Source organism: Podarcis pityusensis, assembly GCF_964106645.2.
Source record: "Podarcis pityusensis genome assembly, chromosome: 17".
Taxonomy (NCBI): domain Eukaryota; kingdom Metazoa; phylum Chordata; class Lepidosauria; order Squamata; family Lacertidae; genus Podarcis; species Podarcis pityusensis.
The window spans coordinates 37,958,601-37,978,592 of record NC_138042.1 but is presented as its reverse complement, the minus strand read 5'-3'; the positions used below and the strand labels follow the sequence as shown (position 1 = coordinate 37,978,592).

Here is a 19,992-nt window from a genome sequence, read left to right as displayed (position 1 = left end):
CAGATTTGTGTAGAGTTTACTTCTTAAACTTTTCTTCTCCCAAAGATATCCCACAAGGCAACAGAGGTTTGAGATCGGTTTTCCTTCTCCTAGATGGGCTACCTTCCCAGGTTGATGAGCCCCATCTGCCCCTCCCCGACAGCAGGTACAGAAACTGCCTTCTTGACCATTGGAGCCACCATCGGTCTCAACTGCTCAATTTGCTGGAGCCAGTGTACTGTATACATCAGGCATGTCCAACTCCCAAGAGACTGTGATCTACTCCCACTATAAAAAAAAACCTGGCAGTGATTGACCAAAGTTGGATTGACCAAAGTTGTTGCGATTTTTGGAGGGAGGAAGACGCAAAGTTGTTGAGCTTTCTTTGGCGAGGGAGATCCAAAGTTGTTGAGCTTTCTTTTTCTTTTTTTGGGTGATCGCTCAGGATGACGCGATCAAACAGGGATGCCCCGCGATCGACTAGTAGATCACGATCGACCAGTTGGACATGCCTGGTATACATAAAATAACAGTAATTCCCAGTCGGAGTAGCAATAGACAGGTGACTGTGTTAGATCTTTCACCAGTTTGGCAATCATGCAGTAGCAATCCATGCTAATCCTACTCAGAGTAGACCCACTGAAATTAAGGGACTAAGTCATGGCCATTCATTTCAACGGGCCTACTCTGAGTAGGACTAACATTGGAGACAACCTAATGTTCTCAGTCCCAGATATAACAACATTTCAGACTTGACTGTATAAAAATGATGGGATGAGATGGGGCTGGGGTCTCGTTGCAGTTGGGGGGGGAATATTTCCTAATTCCAGGTGCCTCCCTATATCCCATGGCAAGCCCACAGAGCAATGAAATTGTAAGACTGGGTCGCAAGCAGTTTCTGGGCTGGCAACTGAATCTGAAGAACTAAAATTGGTTCCTGAATGGTGGAGCTTCATTGAGAGGGAGACTTCCTATAAAAAAAGACCAGCTGATAGAAATAGATTTAGATCTCTAGTAACAAAAAGCAAGGCACAAATGATTTGATTTATCTTTTTTAAAATGAGCATGATTCCTTGTTTAAAGGTGCTGTGAGGTGAACCTATAAAGCCCTAAAGCTGGTTTCATTTTCCTCTAGCAGCCTCTGCTGGTAGACTTTCTATTTCAACTGGACATGTAATATAGAAAAAGATGAACAGTGCTGCTTTAAGCACTAACCATAATCTTCTATCTGTTTTGGAACCTTCTGTATATGCTGCAGCAAAAAATCTATTTGCTGTTTTAACTGGGCTGTTTGTTTAAATGAGAAATCCTATAGAGAAATTATAGTGAGGAAAGAGATGCCAGCACTTTACTGGTAAAAGGTAAAGGACTCTTGGACGGTTAAGTCCAGTCAAAAGCAACTACGGGGTTGCGGCACTCATCTCGCTTTCAGGCTGAGGGAGCCGGCGTTTGTCCACAGACAGCTTTCTGGGTCGTGTGGCCAACATAACTAAACCGCTTCTAGCGCAACAGAACACTGTGACACAAACCAGAGTGCATGGAAACGCCATTTACCTTCCTGCCGCAGTGGTACCTATTTATCTACTCGCACTGGTGTGCTTTCGAGCTGCTAGGTTGGCAGGAGCTAGGACAGAGCAACGGGAGCTCACCCCCTTGCGGTGATTCTAACTGCCAACCTTCTGATCGGCAAGCCCAAGATGCTCAGTTGTTTAGACGCAGCGCCATAACAGCCCAGGAGGAGAGAATGGGGGAAAACACAAGCAGAAAATAGCATAATGCTTGCTGTGGCAGCAGTGCAGCTCACACTCCGCAGGAAAGAAGCAATGAACTCACAAGGACACTTCTCTGTCCCCAAGACACACAGCACCACCGTATCCTCATGCTATGAGACCACATGGCAGAGGCAGCCCCAGCCCCACAGGTAAAGTCTCCAGCTGCCCCTAATGGCAGGTGTTTGAGCTCCCCACTTCATGCCACACACTGTTCACTAGTAATGATTTGAGCACAGCACACAAAAAGGAGGGGAGGAGTGGCCGTATGATACAGCACCTAAACCAGGGGTTGGCAAGGTTTACCTTGCCTGGGCCAGTTCACTCCAGCAGAGATCCTTCCGTGGTCCAGATCGCACCTGCGCCCGCAATTTCCGGCGTCTGCATAGACATGATTTCTGGCTTCTGCGCATGTGCGATCTCCGGCGCCACAGAAGCGAGTTCCTGCTCCGTGCTGCGCCAGTTTAGCACAGCGTGGACTCGCCAAGCGGGCGGCTCAGTTCGGGGGCGGCTTGGGGGCCGGTTAAATGACCCCCGTGGGCCGCTTGTGGCCCAAAGTTGCTGACCCCTGACCTAAACAGCTCCCCCTTTGCACAATGCTCTTGGGATGAGGTTTCGAGACTCACCAAAGCAGAGGAAGGCTCGTTTGCCAAGCAGGCGAAAGGACGGGGCAGGTGTGCAACAGGAAAAGCCACAGGGAGCAGCATATGCAGGGCCAGGCAAGCAAATAGTCGGTAGAACATGAGATTCTTAAATCTTAAGGTTGTGGGTTCGAGCCCCGCGTTGGGCAAAACATTCAGGGGGTTGGACTAGATCAGAGTTCCCCAACCTTGGGCCTCCAGCTGTTTTTGGACTACAACTCCCATCATCCCTCGCTAGCAAGACCAGTGGTCAAGGATGATGGGAATTGTAGTCCAAAAACAGCTGGAGGCCCAAGGTTGGGGAACACTGGACTAGATGACTCTCATCGTCCCTTCTAACTCTATGCAGTGCTTTTTTTCTAAAACAATGTTTAGGAGTGCTCTCATTTTCCTACTCATATTGAAATACTGCCCCTCAATGAGGCCAAACGTAGATTCACAAAATGTTTAGGGGTATGTGTACCACCAGGAAAAAAGCACTGATTTTATGACTCTATGATTAATTTAAATAGCCCAGAATCTTTGTGATGGAATAGTGTATACACAGTAATAGTAATAATAATATTTTCTTTTTCCAAAAACACCAACTCCATGCTAAACTATACATTAGCTTGACTGCAGTATGATAAGAGAAACAGAAAATGTGCTTCACGACCAGACCATTCAAATGTTAATCTGTTTACATCCCAGGAACTGATTAACACAGACCTAGAATGGAGAAGGAAATGGAGACGGGCAGACTGGAAAACGGATCTCCTTTCCAGATTTACATGGAAAGAAAGACTCCGGTCAAGATGAGGAAGACAGACATGCTGAAAAGCCAACTGAGAAAAAACTGTTCCTGCAGCACAAAACGGGTGAAAAAGGCAGCCACTGACTTCTTCCCTGTGCTGCAATGGCTTCCCAAATACAACTGCAAAGAGTATGTTTGGGGGGACGTCATGTCTGGCCTGGTCATCGGGATCATTTTAGTCCCTCAAGCGATCGCCTACTCCCTGCTGGCAGGTCTGAAGCCCATTTATAGCCTTTACACCTCCTTCTTTGCCAACATCATCTACTTCCTCATGGGCACCTCGCGACACGTGTCCGTTGGCATCTTCAGCTTATTAAGCCTACTGGTCGGGCAGGTGGTGGACAGAGAACTGCTGCTGGCAGGATTTGACCTCGACGACGACTCTCAGGAAGGCCCCTTGAATGTTACGCTTCACAATGTTACCCTTGACGTGATGAGCACCGAATGTGGGAAAGACTGCTATGCCATTGGGGTAGCGACAGCGGTGACCTTGATGGCTGGCATCTATCAGGTAACGTCTTCACCTGCCCTTTAGGTCTCAGTTACAGTATGTACTTACCACCGCCTCTTCTTACGGTTGTTCCAAGTCGCGACCACGGCAAACCTGGAAGTAACTGGCAGGTTTGCTGCTGTTTGAGCATGCGCAGGAGCAGCAATCGCCGTTCGCGCATGCGCAGAAGTGGGCAATCGCTGCCTGCGCACAATGGCGCCTCTACCAGCGACCCATTTCAACCTCTGGACGGACCTCTGGAACGGATTATGGTCGCAAATAGAGGTTCCACTGTATGTGTGTTTATTCAATCCTCCATCACCCCAGTGGTGTAGCAGCAGTTATTGGTGCCCGGGGCGGATGGGCAAGCGGGATGCGGATGCGTGCCCAGTGAGGGGACACCAGTCCAGCTCTCTACGTGACCCAACTTTCACCAGAGCAAAGCGGGGCCATGATGAGCCACCTGCCCACCCACACAGGGGGGAGCCTGACCGGCCAATGCACCCCTTGGTGGATGGAGAGGAGCTTCAGGCCGTGCTGTGGGTGTCTGGTTTGCACCCCCACAAAAACTGGGCACCCAGGACCACGGCCCTCCTGGCACCTCCAAACTATGCCCCTGCATCACCCTGCCCCAAGAGGCTGACAAAATCAAAACAACTATCACAAGCTACAGTTCAAACTAGCCCAGTATCCAAAGCCAGTTAAAATCCAGAAGCACAACAAATTCAAGGAGACAGCATAAAACTGGAAAACGCGTTTGGGGAAGAGTAAAGTGGTAAAGCATGTCCTTTCTCTGCAGATGGCCCCATGTATTTCTTTGTCGTTGTTGGCATCTGTCTGTCTTGAAACACAATAGGGTGTGCCTCTGGGGATGAAGTCAAAATGTTGTGTTAGTGTTGTGTTGGCATCCCTGGAATGCAAGCCCAGGAGGCCCTGGGCTGCCCAGATAACAAGACCCCCCTCTCAGCCTCACTGATGGGGTCCAAAGAAAAGAAGAGCAATAAGTTGGGCACTAGCTTGGCTGCAGGAGGTGTACAATATGCCATTCAACCCTTAGAGACTCCACTCCATAGTTGTTTAGGGTATACTCCTTAGACCTTTCTTCTCCCAGAGATATCCCACAAGGCAATGGAGGTTTGGGATCGGTTTTCCTTCTGCTAGATGGGCTACCTTCCCAGGTTGATGAGCCCCATCTGCCCCTTCTATAGCACGTGCAGAAACTGCCTTCTTGACCATTGGAGGCACCACTGGTCTCAACTGCTCAATTTGCTGAAGCCAGTGTACTGTATATATCAGGCAAGTCCAACTCCCAAGAGACTGCGAACTGGCAGTGATCTACCCATTGACCAAAGTTGATGTCCTGCAAGGCAGCAGGTATGAATTTTTTCTTGCGATTTACTCCCAAAACCTGTCTCTCACGTATGAGTACAGTGGTACCTCAGGTTACATACGCTTCAGGTTACATACGCTTCAGGTTACACACTCCACTAAGCCAGAAATAGTGCTTCAGGTTAAGAAATTTGCTTCAGGATAAGAACAGAAATCGGGCTCCGGCGGTGCGGCGGCAGCAGGAGGCCCCATTAGCTAAAGTGGTGCTTCAGATTAAGAACAGTTTCAGGTTAAGAACGGACCTCCAGAATGAATTAAGTTCTTAACCCGAGGTACCACTGTATAGCCGCAAAATTGCGCTAAAAAATGAGATGGTCTAGGTTTGCCACCGCAGATATTGCTTGCAGAACTCCATTTTTTCTGTACAAGACAGACAAGAGGAGGTGAATAAAATGAAAGATGCCAGAGAGGCAGGAGCAGCCTCCTGCCATTAACCAAAGCCACTGTTGCGCCTTACACTTATTCTCGTTCTTCTGTAGGGATGAAATGAGATGCTGTGTGGGTTGTCTCTGCCCATCTCTCCACTGGCAGGAAGTAAAATCTCTCAGAGAATACACCTTGGGGGCTGAGACAACCCCCTCCAGTTCTATTTCCTGCCATCTCCACTGCAGGTTGTACTGCCAGCTGCTCAATGCATGGCAAAAGAGAAGAGGCAGGAACGCCACCTTGGAAGGGATTTTTCCTTCATTCTTCCTTGTCTTCCTTCTTTTTCCACTCCCTTCTGCTACTGCTGCTGGGTTTTTACTCTCGGCTCCATAGATCTCCCCTTCGCTCCTTCTTGGTCTTTAGTTTTGTGCTTAAATAGGGGGGCAGGGGCAGCCTCCTGTCCTTAACCAAAGCCACAGCTGTGTCTTACGCTTTCTCTCGTTTTTTCCCTCGCAGGTACTGATGGGGATTTTCCGCTTAGGCTTCGTCTCGATGTACCTTTCCGAGCCCGTGCTAGACGGGTTCGCAACCGGCGCTTCCGTAACCATTTTAACAGCTCAAGTGAAGTATCTCATCGGGGTAAAAATCCCCCGTGCCCAGGGATACGGGATCTTGATAACCACCTGGGTCAACATCTTCCGCAACATCGCCCAGGCCAACCTCTGCGATGTGGTCACGAGCGCCATCTGCATCACTGTGCTGGTAACCGCCAAGGAACTGGGAGACAGGTATAAGCACAGGCTCAAGGTCCCTCTTCCCACGGAGCTGGTGGTGATTGTGGTGGCAACCTTGGTTTCCCACTACGGGCGCCTGAACGAAGCCTACGCCTCCAGCGTGTCGGGCGAAATCCCCACCGGATTTATCCCTCCCCAGGTGCCCAGTTTACGCCTCATGCAGAGAGTCGCCCTCGACGCCTTCCCTCTCGCCATCGTCGGCTTCGCCTTCACCGTTTCGCTCTCGGAAATGTTTGCCAAGAAGTACGCCTACACCGTCAGGGCCAACCAGGAAATGTTTGCCATCGGCTTCTGCAACATCATCCCGGCTTTCTTCCACTGCTTTGCCACCAGCGCGGCGCTGGCGAAAACCCTGGTCAAGGCATCGACCGGGTGCCAGACCCAGGTGTCCAGTGTCGTGAGCGCCGTGGTTGTGTTGCTGGTGCTGCTTTTCTTTGCGCCCCTCTTCTTCAACTTGCAGAAGTGCGTTCTGGCGTGCATCATCATCGTCAGCCTGAGAGGAGCCCTTCGGAAATTCAGGGACGTCCCCCAGCGCTACCGCCTGGACCGAACGGACGCCCTGGTGTGGTGCGTCACCATGCTTTCCTCTGCCTTGATCAGCACCGAATTGGGGCTCTTGGTTGGGGCAGTTTTTTCCATCCTGTGCATCATCGGCCGCACCCAGCGCCCTCGTGCTGCCTTGCTGGGGCAGATTGGGAGCACAGTCTTCTATGAAGATGACGGGGAGTACAAAAACCTCCTTCCTGTGCCAAGGGTCAAGATATTCCGGTTTGAAGCCCCGCTTTATTATGCAAATAAGGATTTCTTCCTGAAGTGCCTCCACAACAGGACAGGGCTGGATCCTGCTGTGGAAATGGCCAAAAGGAATAAAGCCAAGAGGAAAGGGCAACAAAGTCTTGAAAAGGGATTTGGACAGGGAGATACGACTTCACGCTTGGTTAATAAACACAGCGACTTCCAGGCTGTCGTCATAGACTGCTCTTCCGTTCCGTTTTTGGACACAGCTGGTGTTAGCGCCTTAAAAGACACACTGAAAGACCACCAGGAACTGCAGATCAGCATCCTTCTAGCTTGCTGCAATCCCTCTGTGATAGCTTCTCTGGAAAGAGGGGGCTATTTGGGAAGTGCAAGCAAAGACAAGCACGAATTGCTGTTTCACAGCGTGCACAGTGCTGTCCAGTTTGCAAGAGAGAGGGAAGTTTTAATGGACGATTCAGTTGTATAGTCTGCGGCCCTCTACTGGCAGCTGAGGATTTCTGCATTCACTGCAAATAGATTGTGGTCTTCAACACATCGAGACCTGGAGCCTTCCTTGAAGCACAGTGCGAAATATGGGACCACTTTCAAAGTGTTCAACTTTAATGGATACCCAGTACTACAAATGCAACACAATGTATTTTAATCTTAAAAGCTAGGTCAGTAAACATACATAGCGCCAGTTCAGACATAACATTACACCATTGTTTAGCGTGCCTGGAATGTGCTGCAGGAAGTGCTTCTCTTCCTCCATCTACAAAACCAATTTTCTGTTCTGTACCAGCTCAGGAAACCGGTTCATTCCAAGTGCAAACAAACAGGATCAAGGTGTGGTTTCAGATCCTAGTTTGGCAACCAACCATGATTCAGAATCATAGTGACATTGCCATTGTTTATTGTTATATCCGACCCAAGACATAGTGGTCCCTCAAGATTACATTTATTTCACTGCAAGGCTGTTTTGTTCTGAGAGCTATCCTTGATTAAACTTCTTGCTGGGAGGGGGCAGGTTTTATCAAACAGATAACCCCATAGATCAGTGGTTGTCAACCAGTGTGCCGTGGCACCCTGGGGTGCCTTGAATGATGGTCAGGTGTGCAACACTGGCCTCTGTCCCTCTTTCCTTCCCTCCCTCCTCTGATGCCCTCTCACCTCCCCAAGGCTTGAACAGCTGTTTATTGCAGCAGCCCTGGCTATGAGTCCCGCAGGTGAATGATGCCTCTGGTAGGCACCTCTCTATGGGGCAAGGGGTGGGGGCAGCTGAGAGACCAGGGGCAGCAGCAGCAGCTGCCCAGAGGACTCCCAAGGAGAGGGGAGAGGCGAGGAGGCTGAGAGAACACTCCACAAGGGTGTTCGAAAAAGGGTGAGAGGCTGCCGGCTCTGCAGGCAATGGGTGACATAACTGGGCTCCTGAGCCCCACAGGGGTACCGGCAGAGGGAATGTAGTTGGCTAAGGGAGCCATGGACTCAAAAAGGTTGAAAACCTCTGCCACAGATCATAGCTTCCCTGGGCTCTCTTTGCTCACTGAGATGCAGAACGCTACCAAGATGGACATTTTAAACATGTGGCATTTTAGGAGATGGCCCAAGATACTCTGGAATCAGAGAGACACAAGTCCAAATAGTGCTCATCCCCCACTGGGCCATGTACACATAAGATAATGGAACCTGAACAAACTACACACTTGATTTTACCAGAGCAGCAGTACTGAACTAGCATGGACCAGCACTGATAAAGATAATGGTCTCGCCCTCCCATCTCACTCTTCTATGTATGCCTATGGATGAAGGGGAGGGTTAGGGTTAGGGTTAGAATGATATGGGGAGGTGGAAGGTAATCTAGCTCAGTAGATATAAATCAGATCTGTCGGTGCCTCAGACTATTTGGAGCTTCTAAGAAACCAGCATGGGTGGCGCTGTGGGTTAAAAGACAGAGCCTAGGGCTTGCGATCGGAAGTTCGAATCCCCACGACGGGGTGAGCTCCCGTTGCTCGGTCCCTGCTCCTGCCCACCTAGCAGTTCAAAAGCACCTCAAAGTGCAAGTAGATAAATAGATACCGCTCTGGCAGGAAGGTAAACGGCGTTTCTGTGCGCTGCTCTGGTTCGCCAGAAGCGGCTTAGTCATGCTGGCCACATGACCCGGAAGCTGTACGCCGGCTCCCTCAGCCAATACAGCGAGATGAGCGCCGCAACCCCAGAGTCATCTGCAACTGGACCTAACGGACAGGGGTACCTTTACCTTTAAGAAACCATTATATGAAGAAAATGACTCCGTTTCTGTAGTGTTTTAGACCAAGGGTCAGCAAACTTTTTTAGGAGGGGGCCAGTTCACTGCCCCAATACCTTGTCGTGGGCCGTACTGTGCGCACATACGCATGTGGCGGAGGGGGACTTCTCTCTCCCCCCCAGCCCCTCCATTCCCCATGCTTTCCTACCTCCTCCATCGCTCCGCCTGTGGTTTGGAGCCGGTGGTGCCTCTCCTTTTTGGGCCAGCTTTCCCAGGTGCCAGGCGCAGGGTCAGCAGGCGCACCAAGCTCCAGCCCACAGCGTGGCCATGGAGAAAGACCAGTGGGCGGGCGGCAAGGCTTCCTATCAAAGCCCAGCCCTCTTCCCCCGCAGGGCGGGGAGAAGCCAAGAAGAGGGAGGGAGGAGATGCCACCGCGGTGAGGGAGGGAGGGGGGAAATTTGCCAAAAAATGATGCTGAAAAAAATTGTGATTGCGCTGATCCAAGCGGCGATTGCAGAACCGTTCATGGGCCGGATCTGGCCCAGGGGCCTTAGTTTGCTGACCCATTTTAGACAATTGCAGAGACAACTCTCTCTCTCTCTCTCTCTCTCTCTCTCTCTCTCTCTCTTTCTCCCCCAAAGAGCAAACAGGAATAATCAGTTGGGTTGGGTAGTATAAAATTAAAATATATAAAACATTTCTTTAAAGAAAAAAAATGAGATAATTTGATTTTAGGGGGGAAGCAGCAAAGGATCTGATCAGGTTTTCACTTTTGTGAGGGCCTACTCTGGAATTTGTTTTGAATACCAGAACTGAGGTCTGAAATATGTGAAGTAATAATTAAAAAATGTGTCTCCAGGCATGTGCAAAGTGCCTTCTCCTCAATCCTGAGCTAGTGCAGCCTATTCCCACATATTTCAGATTAAGAAGCAGAGCTTTGCCTCCTATCCTCCTGGTGGTACAGCAGTACAACTGCTAGCAAATTTGCAAAGCTAAGCAGGGTCAGGTATGGTTTCAGATTGGAAGTGACCTCTCCCATCCCCCCAAAAAGCTAAACAACTTAATTTCTTTATTTTGGGTTTAAAAAAAATGGGGGTCATCTTATACACGAAAAAATACGGTATATCCTGGTCTTGGAAGTTGGGAGAAGCAGGTGGGAGCTACCCAGGCCAGCCACACTTTGTGGACTCTGAACAATCTGTAAATTTGTGCTCTTCTCTCGGTTCTGCCAGCCTTAAACAAACCACTGAAAAGCCTTCTTGGGGATTTAGCAGTGCCTGTCAATGACTCCTTCTCCTATCCTCTTTCTACTTTGGAGGGTTGGGGAAACCCCCTAGAACAGATTTAGGGGGCGTATGAGGGGAGGAGAAGAGGGAAAGTTCTATTGTACAATGAGAAAGCCTTGCGCTGATGGAACTATTTACTTAGCACGATGCTGAATACAATTCAATGGTTCTAGCTTAGTCAACCAGCATACCTCAGAATAGAGCATGTGAAGAATGCTGTTGTTATTTTAACTTGCAGGAACACTCAAGTGTGCAACAAAACCACCACCAGGTGATCTGTAGTACAGCCTCTTAAAACATGTAAGGTCAACACATTTCAGTTTGCAATGTACTAACTTGGCTATTTCTTATATTTTGTGTTCTAAATCCCCTCTATTTAACCCTCCAAATTAAGCAGCCCACTGTCTATATAACCAGTTTAAGCCCTGGAAATTATTCCAGAACCTACATAATGATTTATCACAGTGTTACTAACATTACTAAATTAATCTGGAATCAGAGTATTGACAAAGCTTTTTAAATACACATTAAACTGGAGAACTTTTTCAAATCATAATATTACTTAGAATTTGGCAAAAATTAACAATGAAAAGGTTTTGTTTCGCTCATTGCATAGTAAACTATTGCTCCCATATATATGCAAGTTCATTTCTTGATGTGGAGTTATTTTCAAAGTGAGCTGCTGCTATGTGCTTTGCGCTTTTAATATTTTTAAAAAATATATATATAATGTGTTGTATTCTTGGCAGCAACTGACCTTCAGATGGACTTATCAACAATAACAAAATAGTACACTTTGGCAGAAAACATAAAACATTGAAGAGTATTGTTGTCGTGTTACAGTGGTGCCTCGCAAGACGAAATTAATCTGTTCCGCGAGTGTCTTCGTCTAGCGGTTTTTTCGTCTTGCGAAGCAACCCTATTAGCGGCTTAACGGATTAGCGCTATTAGCGGTTTAGCGGCTATTAAAGGCTTATCGGCTTAGCGGCTTAGCGGCTAAAAGGCAATTAAAGGCTTAGCGGCTTAGGTAAAGGGGGGGGAAAGCGGAAAAAAAATCTCAAGACTCACAAGACATTTTCGTCTTGCGAAGCAAGCCCATAGGGAAATTCGTCCTGCGAAGCAACTCAAAAACGGAAAACCCTTTCGTCTAGCGGGTTTTCCGTCTTGCGAGGCATTCGTCTTGCGGGGCACCACTGTATGTTCTTGAATGCTATGAAGAGATCACATTCTTCCAGAATGTAGGGTGGAACTGAGCAAGAAGTTGCAAAGCTGGATTCCTGTTTGCATCCCATATGAATGGGAGCCATGCTCAAGAAAGCGATAATCATTCTTTGTCATGCCATACAATGCATGAATATCACTGAAAACAAAGTATCTTTGATACCATTGAAAAACAAAATGACTCTGTATTTTTTCAATACCGTTAGAAGCATAGCTGTCAACTTACAGATTTGAAAATAGGGGACCAGCAGCCTCAAAAATAAGGGATCAGCAGCCAAAATAAGGGATTTTCCGGGCACAGGTATGTTCAACCTCTGAGCCCCTCCGAGCCAAAGGCAGAAAGCCCAGCCAGCAGCCAAATGAAGCCTCAAGCAGTGGTTCCCACAGCGCAGCAACCCGGCAAAGGGGATGCAGCAAGGAAAACCACTGTCACCTCTCCGCTGGGAAGCGCTGAGCAAAGGCGAGTCCCCAGGCAACCCGGCCGATTTGATCGGCACAAGGCATGCAAGCTCCACCCCCCAGTCGTTCTTAGATTCCTTATTGGGTGAGCAATGCAGCCAAGCAACACAGTTGGAGCCTCCCTCCTCCCTGGCCAGCTGCTTCCTTTGAAACCCAGGAAATTTAAGGGACATCATCAATAAGGGACAGCAGCGGGACACAGCGCTGGGATAAGGGACTTTCCCGCCAAATAAGGGACGGTTGACAGCTATAGTTAGAAGAGGTCTCTAACAGACAGCACATGGTCAAGTTTCTATCAGAATAAACCTTACTGTCAAAAATGCTTATGGTTCTCTGCCACGGAGCCCTTGCGTGTTGCATACAATTCTAAGGCGCGCGAAAAGCCTTGTAGTTCATGCAGAGAACCAATGAAGCCTCGTGGAAACTACTTGTTTTTATATGGATAAGCTCCCAAGGCACACCATTTAGAACCCTTAAAAATTTGAAATCCCATCCCATTTGTGTCCAGCCAGGCAGACTGGTACCTTCTGTGGATTTATTTGAAGGATTAAAGTTAAATCCTTTTTAAAAAGTTTAAAAATACCCTTCCACCTAAGCGCTCCCTCCAAAGGTGGAAATAGTTCCACCATCTCCTCTTCACGCAATTTACCAGGTCAGTCCAGTTTAACTAAGACTATAGTAGGGTTGCCATACATATCCGGAATACTGCAGTCGGCAGCAGTGTCTGGACAGAAATTGGGGGGGGGGAGGGAATTCTGGGAAAATCCAGACGTACGGTAGCTCACGTTAGGAGTGCTGTCTTTCCATAAAAACAGCTCAGAAACGGCATTTTTCCCCCTGGTGATTTTGCCCAAAAAGCTCAACAACTTTGGCAAAAAAGAAAGAAAGACAGAATTTAACTTACCTGACTTGAATAAGTTCCAGGAGCCAGTGGATTCGAATTTGCTCGATGCCATTGTGTGGCACAGAAGAAATATAAGCCAGGTTAATTATTTGGTCCTTACTGAGATCAAATAAATCTGCTTTCCTGTGTGGCAGAGGAGGACTGAAAAGATGAGGAAAGTAATATTAATTAGAATAAAAGAGAAAGAAAAGAGTTTAAGATCAAAGCCAAAAAGCCAACAAATACAAAAAGAAATTAAAGCTTTGCAGACTCAATTTTCTCTAATTATAAATCAAGAAATAGAATGGAAAATAAAATTAATGAAAGGGAGAAATTTTGAATCTGCAAATAAGTGTGGAAAATTGTTGGCCTGGCAATTAAAAAAGAGGCAGAAACAAAATACTATTACAAATATTGTATCTGATGGAAAATCTGTGGAAAACCCTGCAGATATAAGGAAATGCTTTCAGAAATATTTCAAACAACTGTATAAAAGAGGTAAAGAAGATATGGACAAAATTGAGCAGTTTCTTAAGGTAAATGAAGTTCAGAAAATTCCCAGAGATAAAAGATCCTTACTCAATGACACGATTACAAGACAGGAAGTTGAGACAGCAATAAACCAAATGCAATTAGGCAAAGCCCCAGGACCAGATGGTTTGTCTGGCAAATATTATAAAACTTTGAAAGATTGGTTAATCCATCCGCTGGCAGATGTATGTAATAAGATATTAATAGGGGAGAAACCACCTGAAACCTGGAAAGATGCATGTATAAACCTGATACCGAAACCAGAGCAGGATAGATCGGATGTTAAGAATTATAGACCAATCTCATTACTTAATGTTGTCTATAAAATATTTGCAAATATTTTGGCTAATAGATTGAAAAAGGTCTTAATAGAATATATACATAAAGACCAGGCAGGATGTCTGCCTGGGAGACATATGAAAGATAATATTAGGAATACAATTGACACATTAGAAAGATTAGAGGCCAAAAGAAATTGTAAAGCTTTATTAATGTTTATTGACGCCTTCACATATATTATTTCAGCAATCCTTCCAACACCCTTGCTAGGTGGGTCAGTATTACAGTGGTGCCTCGCAAGACGAAATTAATCCGTTCCGCGAGTCTCTTCATCTTGCGGTTTTTTCGTCTTGCGAAGCACGGCTATTAGCGGCTTAGCGGCTATTAACGGCTTAGCGGCTTTAAGAAAAAGGAAACAAACTTGCAAGAACTCGCAAGACGTTTCGTCTTGCGAAGCAAGCCCATAGGGAAATTCGTCTTGCGGAACGACTCAAAAAACGGAAAACTCTTTCGTCTAGCGAGTTTTTCGTCTTGTGAGGCATTTGTCTTGCGGGGCACCACTGTATCTCTATGTTGCAAGTGAGGGTTGCAATGGGGGGAGGGGATGGCTGTGTTTGGAGCCTTCCCCCCACCCCATGCAGCCAGCAAATGAACCAGGAAGTCTTTCCATTAATGATATCTTCCCATTTTGTACAACCAAATATTGGTTTAATATTCTGGCTTGTTCTTATGGAACAGGAAACTATGATTAATTTAAGACTCTTGGTTTAATTACAACTAGCAAGAAGGAGCTGCGTATGTGGTTAGAAAGTTTGTGTATAATTGCTTCAAGATCCAAGTTACAGTTTTTTGAATTGGCTCAGTGAAGAGCTTGGGTTTGCCAATTGAATTCATGGGGTAAGGTTTCTACCCAGGCCTGCTTATCTGTTTTGTAACACAACAAAATCTTCAATAAAAACTAATTTAAAAAATAAAATAAAAGATGCACAAATGGCTTTTGATGGCTGGTGAGTACTAGCTAAGCTAGACACAACATTTGCAGGGGCAGGGAATACTGCAAAGAAATTGCTTGCTAGCATAGTCAGTATGCGGGACGCGGGTGGCACTGTGGTCTAAACTACTGAGCCTCTTGGGCTTGCCGATCAGATCATCTGCGACTGGACTTAACTGTCAGGGGTCCTTTACCTTTTTATAGCCAATATATCAGAGCTTTCCAAACTTTTCATGTTGTTGACACTTTTTAGACGTGCATCATTTTGCGACACAGTAATTCAGTTTTATAGGGACGCAGGTGGCGCTGTGGGTTAAACCACAGAGCCTAGGACTTGCTGATCAGATGGTCGGTGGTTCGAATCCCCATGACAGGGTGAGCTCCCGTTGCTCGGTCCCTGCTCCTGCCAACCTAGCAGTTCAAAAGCACGTCAAAGTGCAAGTAGATAAATAGGTACCACTCCGGCGGGAAGGTAAACGGCGTTTCCGTGCGCTGCTCTGGTTTGCCAGAAGCGGCTTAGTCATGCTGGCCACATGACCCGGAAGCTGCACGCCGGCTCCCTTGGCCAATAAAGCGAGATGAGCGCCACAACCCCAGAGTTGGTCACGACTGGGCCTAATGGTCAGGGGTCCCTTTACCTTTACTTTTAATTCAGTTTTACTAGTAAACTGGAGTTTAAACTAAGCCCTTTCCAGCCCCAGGAGGAGCGCGGAGAGTGTTCACATGACACACCTACACCCTGCAGCCGACACACTAATGTGTCGCAACACACGGTTTGGAAAGCTCTGCAATATACTATTGTCACCTAGAATCTGAGTTTTGCAAGGGGTGTATGCAAGCACAAAAAGCACAATGTTTGCTTTTTGGTGAGCCGAGACTGGTGCTGCTGCTCCCTAATGCCCTGTGGATGTTTAAAAACACGCAGAGATATATAGTGCTAATCTCCAATGCTCTCTGACTTCTAAGAAGATGATCCCCTGAAACGCTGTATCACTTGGGGAAATGATGAGCGTGAAAACGAGTGATGCAGTGGTTAAGACTGTTGGGCTAGGACAGCAGGTAGGAATCAGGGTTCAAATCCCACTTGGTCAGGAACCTCCCTGGGACAGTCACCATCTCTCAACCTAACCTACCTCACAGGGATGTTGGGAGGATAAAACAAAGGGGGAAGGAACCGTGTTGCGTTGCCTTGAGCTGCTAAGGGAGGAAAAACGGGGCAGAGTTGCAGCAAATAAATTTGCAAGAGCAAAACAAAACCACGTGCTGCATACTGCTTGTGCCCTGCATAAAGTGGACTTCTTTTGATCGTTAGTAAATATAGCTCCTAGCCAGCATCTTAAAAAGCAGAGATATCACCTTGCCAACAAAGGTCTGTATAGTTAAAGCTGTGGTTATCCCAGTAGTGATGTATGGGAGTGAGAGCTGGACCATCAAGAAGACTGATCGCGGAAGAATTGATGCTTTTGAATTCTGGTGCTGGAGGAGAGTCCCATGGACTGCAAGAAGATCAGACCTATCCATTCCTAAGGAAATCAGCCCTGAGTGCTCACTGAAAGGACAGATCCTGAAGCTGAGGCTCCAAGACTTTGGCCACCTCATGAGAAGAGAAGACTCCCTGGAAAAGACCCTGATGTTGGGAAAGATGGAGGGCACAAGGAGAAGGGGACGACGGAGGACGAGATGGTGGGACAGTCTTCTCGAAGCTACCAGCATGAGTTTGACCAAACTGCGGGAGGCAGTGGAAGACAGGAGGGCCTGGCGTGCTCTGGTCCAGGGGGTCATGAAGAGTCGGACACGACTAAACAACTAAACAACAAATATAGCTCCTGTCTTACCAATATCCTGTGCTTTTCCAAAAGTGCTTCAATTCCCTTTCGGTCTGTGAGACGTCCACATTTATCAGGAAAGCCCCAAAGGCTACTTGCACTGTGAGACCCAGTAGTATGGCGAGGCTCCACGCCCTGCAGGATCTTATCCGACCCGGAGAAATTAGCACCCAAAGGAAACAAAGACTTTTGCGCCCTTCCATCGTATGTTTCCAAAGAACTCAGCGGCGCAATCTATGCCTCGCGCAGGGGATGGGGAGGCGCTGCATCTCCTCTCTCCCGGCTGTCACTTTTACGCTGCCTAAATTCAAAGTTCCGACTTTGGATCTGGGATCCTAGGTCCCAGCGACGGGGTGGACGATCCCTAGAGACGCAGCCTGCTGCAGTTTTCTTCCCAAGTTGCAACGAAGTCCCCCCCCCATCCACCCCTTTTTCCTACGGCACATGGTCGCTCCTGTTTGCTTTACTTCCTGCTTTTCTCTTCCGCGAAAGAGAGGCGCGGGAAGTTGCCTTCTCCCCAAAGCAAAGGCGAGTCCGATCATGCGGCTTACTCGCGGGTAAAGCTGCAGGCTATGGCTCACAACACAGGGGGGTGGGAATGCAAAATGAGAACACAAAATGCATAATAAAACGCGTACCTGGCAAACAGCCCTAAGGGTGGGACCGGTTTGCACCATAGCTGTCACAGATTTGAAAATAAGGGACCAGCAGCCAAAATAAGGGATTTTGGCTTGGCTTATACAGAAATCCGGCACTGATGGAGCCCTGCTGCTTTGGCTGCCCCTGACTGTGTTTTGCAGGGCATTGGACTAGATGATCCTAAGGGTCTACAACTCCCACCAAAGAAGAGGGGCAGACAAAACGGATGAACGACGTCGAGATGGCAAAGCTTACAGGCAGAATTAGAAACCAGGAAGAGGACCTCTTTAATAAAGAATGGGGAAAGCTTATAATTTATTGGAAAAGCTATTGCAAACAGTCACATAAAATTGGTAGGATTGACAGAAAACTTGTAGTTAAAATTTGAACTATGGATGGACAAATAATTTATAAAAATAGAGTTATGAAAGGGATGCAGAGGGGGAAATCACTACATTAAGATGCTGCACTGGTTGGAGGGGATGCTAAGCAGCACGTCGGGGCTGCCGTCCTCCTGGCGCAAGGAGTTCCATTGGCCCTTTCCCGCCCGAGAGAGAGGAAGAGGGACTCTCGCCCGGCATGAGGCGGTTGCAGCGCCGCGGCGGCCGCTGGAGCGCTGCCCTTCTGCGTCCCTCCCCGTCCCCTCCTCTTCCTTCTCCCTCAGGCCACCTCCTCAGCAGCCGCCGCTGCCGCTTCCGGCTTCCCCTGGCAGTGCGGCAGAAGTCTCACAAGAGAGGGGCTGCCCACCCGCCCGCCGCCACCCATCTCCTCACGATGCGCCCCTGAGGGGGAAAAGGGAGAGACAAAGACGCGGCAGCTCATGCGCGCGCTCTCTCGTGGCAGAGGACCCCGAGCCGCGGCTTCCCTCCCGAGCCGGGCAAGCATGAAACCCGGGAAATTTAAGGGACATCATCAGTCCGGGACAGCAGCGGGAAACGGCGCTGGGATAAGGGAGTTTCCCACCAAATAAGGGACAGTTGACAGCTATGGTTTGCACAGAAAATTACGGTGTGCCGGTCGGTGTGGGGGAGGAAGTCCCCAGGCTACAATTCGAAGGGAGTTCCATTCAAACTAATAAGAATCGTAGGTTTTGGAAGGGACCCCAGAGGGTCATCTAGTCCAACCCCCGCTCCCGCAAGGTGGGAATCTCAACACGCACGGTTCCCACCTCAAACCATACCGGACTCTGCTTAGCTTTGCAAATGTACAAACTGTAGAGTTGGAAGGGACCCCGAGGGTCATCTAGTCCAACCCCCTGGGTAAGCATCTGGGTAGGAAGGAAGCCCATTTTAATTATGGGATTTTACTTACGGGTAAAAACCCTGCGATCTTAAAAATGGCATAGGAAAATAAGGAACACGGGAGGCTGCATAGCTGTCAACCGTCCCTTATTTGGTGGGAAACTCCCTTATCCCAGCGCCGTTTCCCGCTGCTGTCCCGGATTGATGATGTACCTTAAATTTCCCAGGTTCCATGCTCACCCAGCTTGGGAGGGAAGCAGCAGCTTGGGGTCCTCTGCCTCAAGAGAGCGCGCACACACACACGGGCTACCGCGTCTCCGTCTCTCCCTTTTCCCCCTCGGGCGCGTCATGAGGAGACGGATGGCAGCGGACCGGTGGACGGGCAGCCCCTCTCTTGCGAGACTTCCGCCGCACTGCCAGGGGAAGCCGGAGGCTGCAGCGGCGGAGGAGGCGGCCTGAGGAAGGAGGAAAAGGAGGGGAGGGACGCAGAAGGGCGGCGCTTCAGGTGCCGCCACAACCGCCTCATGCTGGGCTCTGGGTGGCCTGGGTGAGAGTCTCTCTCCCTCCCTCCCTTTCAGGCGGGGAAGGGCCGATGGAACTCCTTGCTCCAAGATGACGGCAGCCCCGACGTGCTGCTTAGCATCCCCTCCAACCAGTGCAGCATCTTAATGTAGCGATTTCCGCCTATGCACCCCTTTCATAACTCATATTTTTATAAATCATTTGTCCATCCATAGTTCAAATTTTAACTACAAGTTTTCTGTCAATCCTACCAATTTTATGTAACTCTTTGCAATAGCTTTTCCAATAAATTATAAACTTTCCCCATTCTTTATTAAAGAGGTCCTCTTCCTGGTTTCTAATTCTGCCAGTAAGCTTTGCCATCTTGACGTCGTTCATCAGTTTTGTCTGCCCCTCTTCTTTGGTGGGAGTTGTAGACCCTTAGGATCATCTAGTCCAACCCCCTGCAAAACACAGTCAGTCCCAGCCAAAGCAGCGTGGCTCCATCAGTGCCAGATTTCTGTATAAACTAAGGCAAAATCCTTTATTTTGGCTGCTGATCCCTTATTTTCGAGGCTGCTGGTCCCTTATTTTCAAATCTGTAAATTGACAGCTATGGGAGGCTGCCTTATCCCCAGTCAAACCCTTGTTGGTCCGCACTGGCTCCCTAAGACGTTACACAGGGATGCTCGCTCAGCCCTACTGGGGGATCGAACCTTTAACCCGCTTTCAGCTCGGATCTATACAGCCTTTCCCTGACCAACCACCCGTTGAACTCAGCGGGATTTACATGAGTGACGTCGCCTTCTGCCAATCAGGTTTCTGCGCCCCTTTACGTCCCCGCCTTCCACCTCGGCACCGACATCCCCTTTCCCTCCCTCGCTGCTTAGCTTTGAGGGCGGCCAATCAGCGCTTTGCCCTTTACGTCACC

The 19,992-nt window shown here is 48.4% G+C and overlaps 2 protein-coding genes and 1 long non-coding RNA gene across 9 annotated transcripts in view; 2 read left to right on the top strand and 1 right to left on the bottom strand.

Moving 5' to 3' along the window:
- SLC26A1 (solute carrier family 26 member 1) overlaps positions 1-9,468 on the top strand; it is a 49,291-nt gene extending 39,823 nt beyond the window's left edge. For 6 of the 7 annotated variants that reach the window (XM_080986812.1, XM_080986815.1, XM_080986817.1 and 3 more), the window contains 2 exons: positions 3,080-3,693; positions 5,944-9,468. In XM_080986812.1, the coding sequence (XP_080842938.1) occupies positions 3,103-3,693; positions 5,944-7,446 (2,094 nt within the window). In that variant the 5' untranslated portion in view covers positions 3,080-3,102 and the 3' untranslated portion in view covers positions 7,447-9,468. Of the gene's footprint in view, positions 1-68; positions 146-3,079; positions 3,694-5,943 lie in introns of those variants that run through there. The other variant, XM_080986818.1, reaches the window with a different exon arrangement.
- The window catches only part of IDUA (alpha-L-iduronidase), a 63,691-nt gene extending 46,079 nt beyond the window's left edge, over positions 1-17,612 (bottom strand). Inside the window, exons 1-2 of the mRNA XM_080986841.1 lie at positions 16,690-17,612; positions 13,075-13,215 (exon numbers count right to left, since the gene is read on the bottom strand). Of these exons, the coding sequence (XP_080842967.1) occupies positions 13,075-13,215; positions 16,690-16,883 (335 nt within the window). The 5' untranslated portion in view covers positions 16,884-17,612. The remainder of the gene's footprint in view (positions 1-13,074; positions 13,216-16,689) is intronic.
- LOC308466368 overlaps positions 1-19,992 on the top strand; it is a 71,228-nt gene that overhangs the window by 31,751 nt on the left and 19,485 nt on the right. The gene's annotated exons all lie outside the window — the stretch shown is intronic.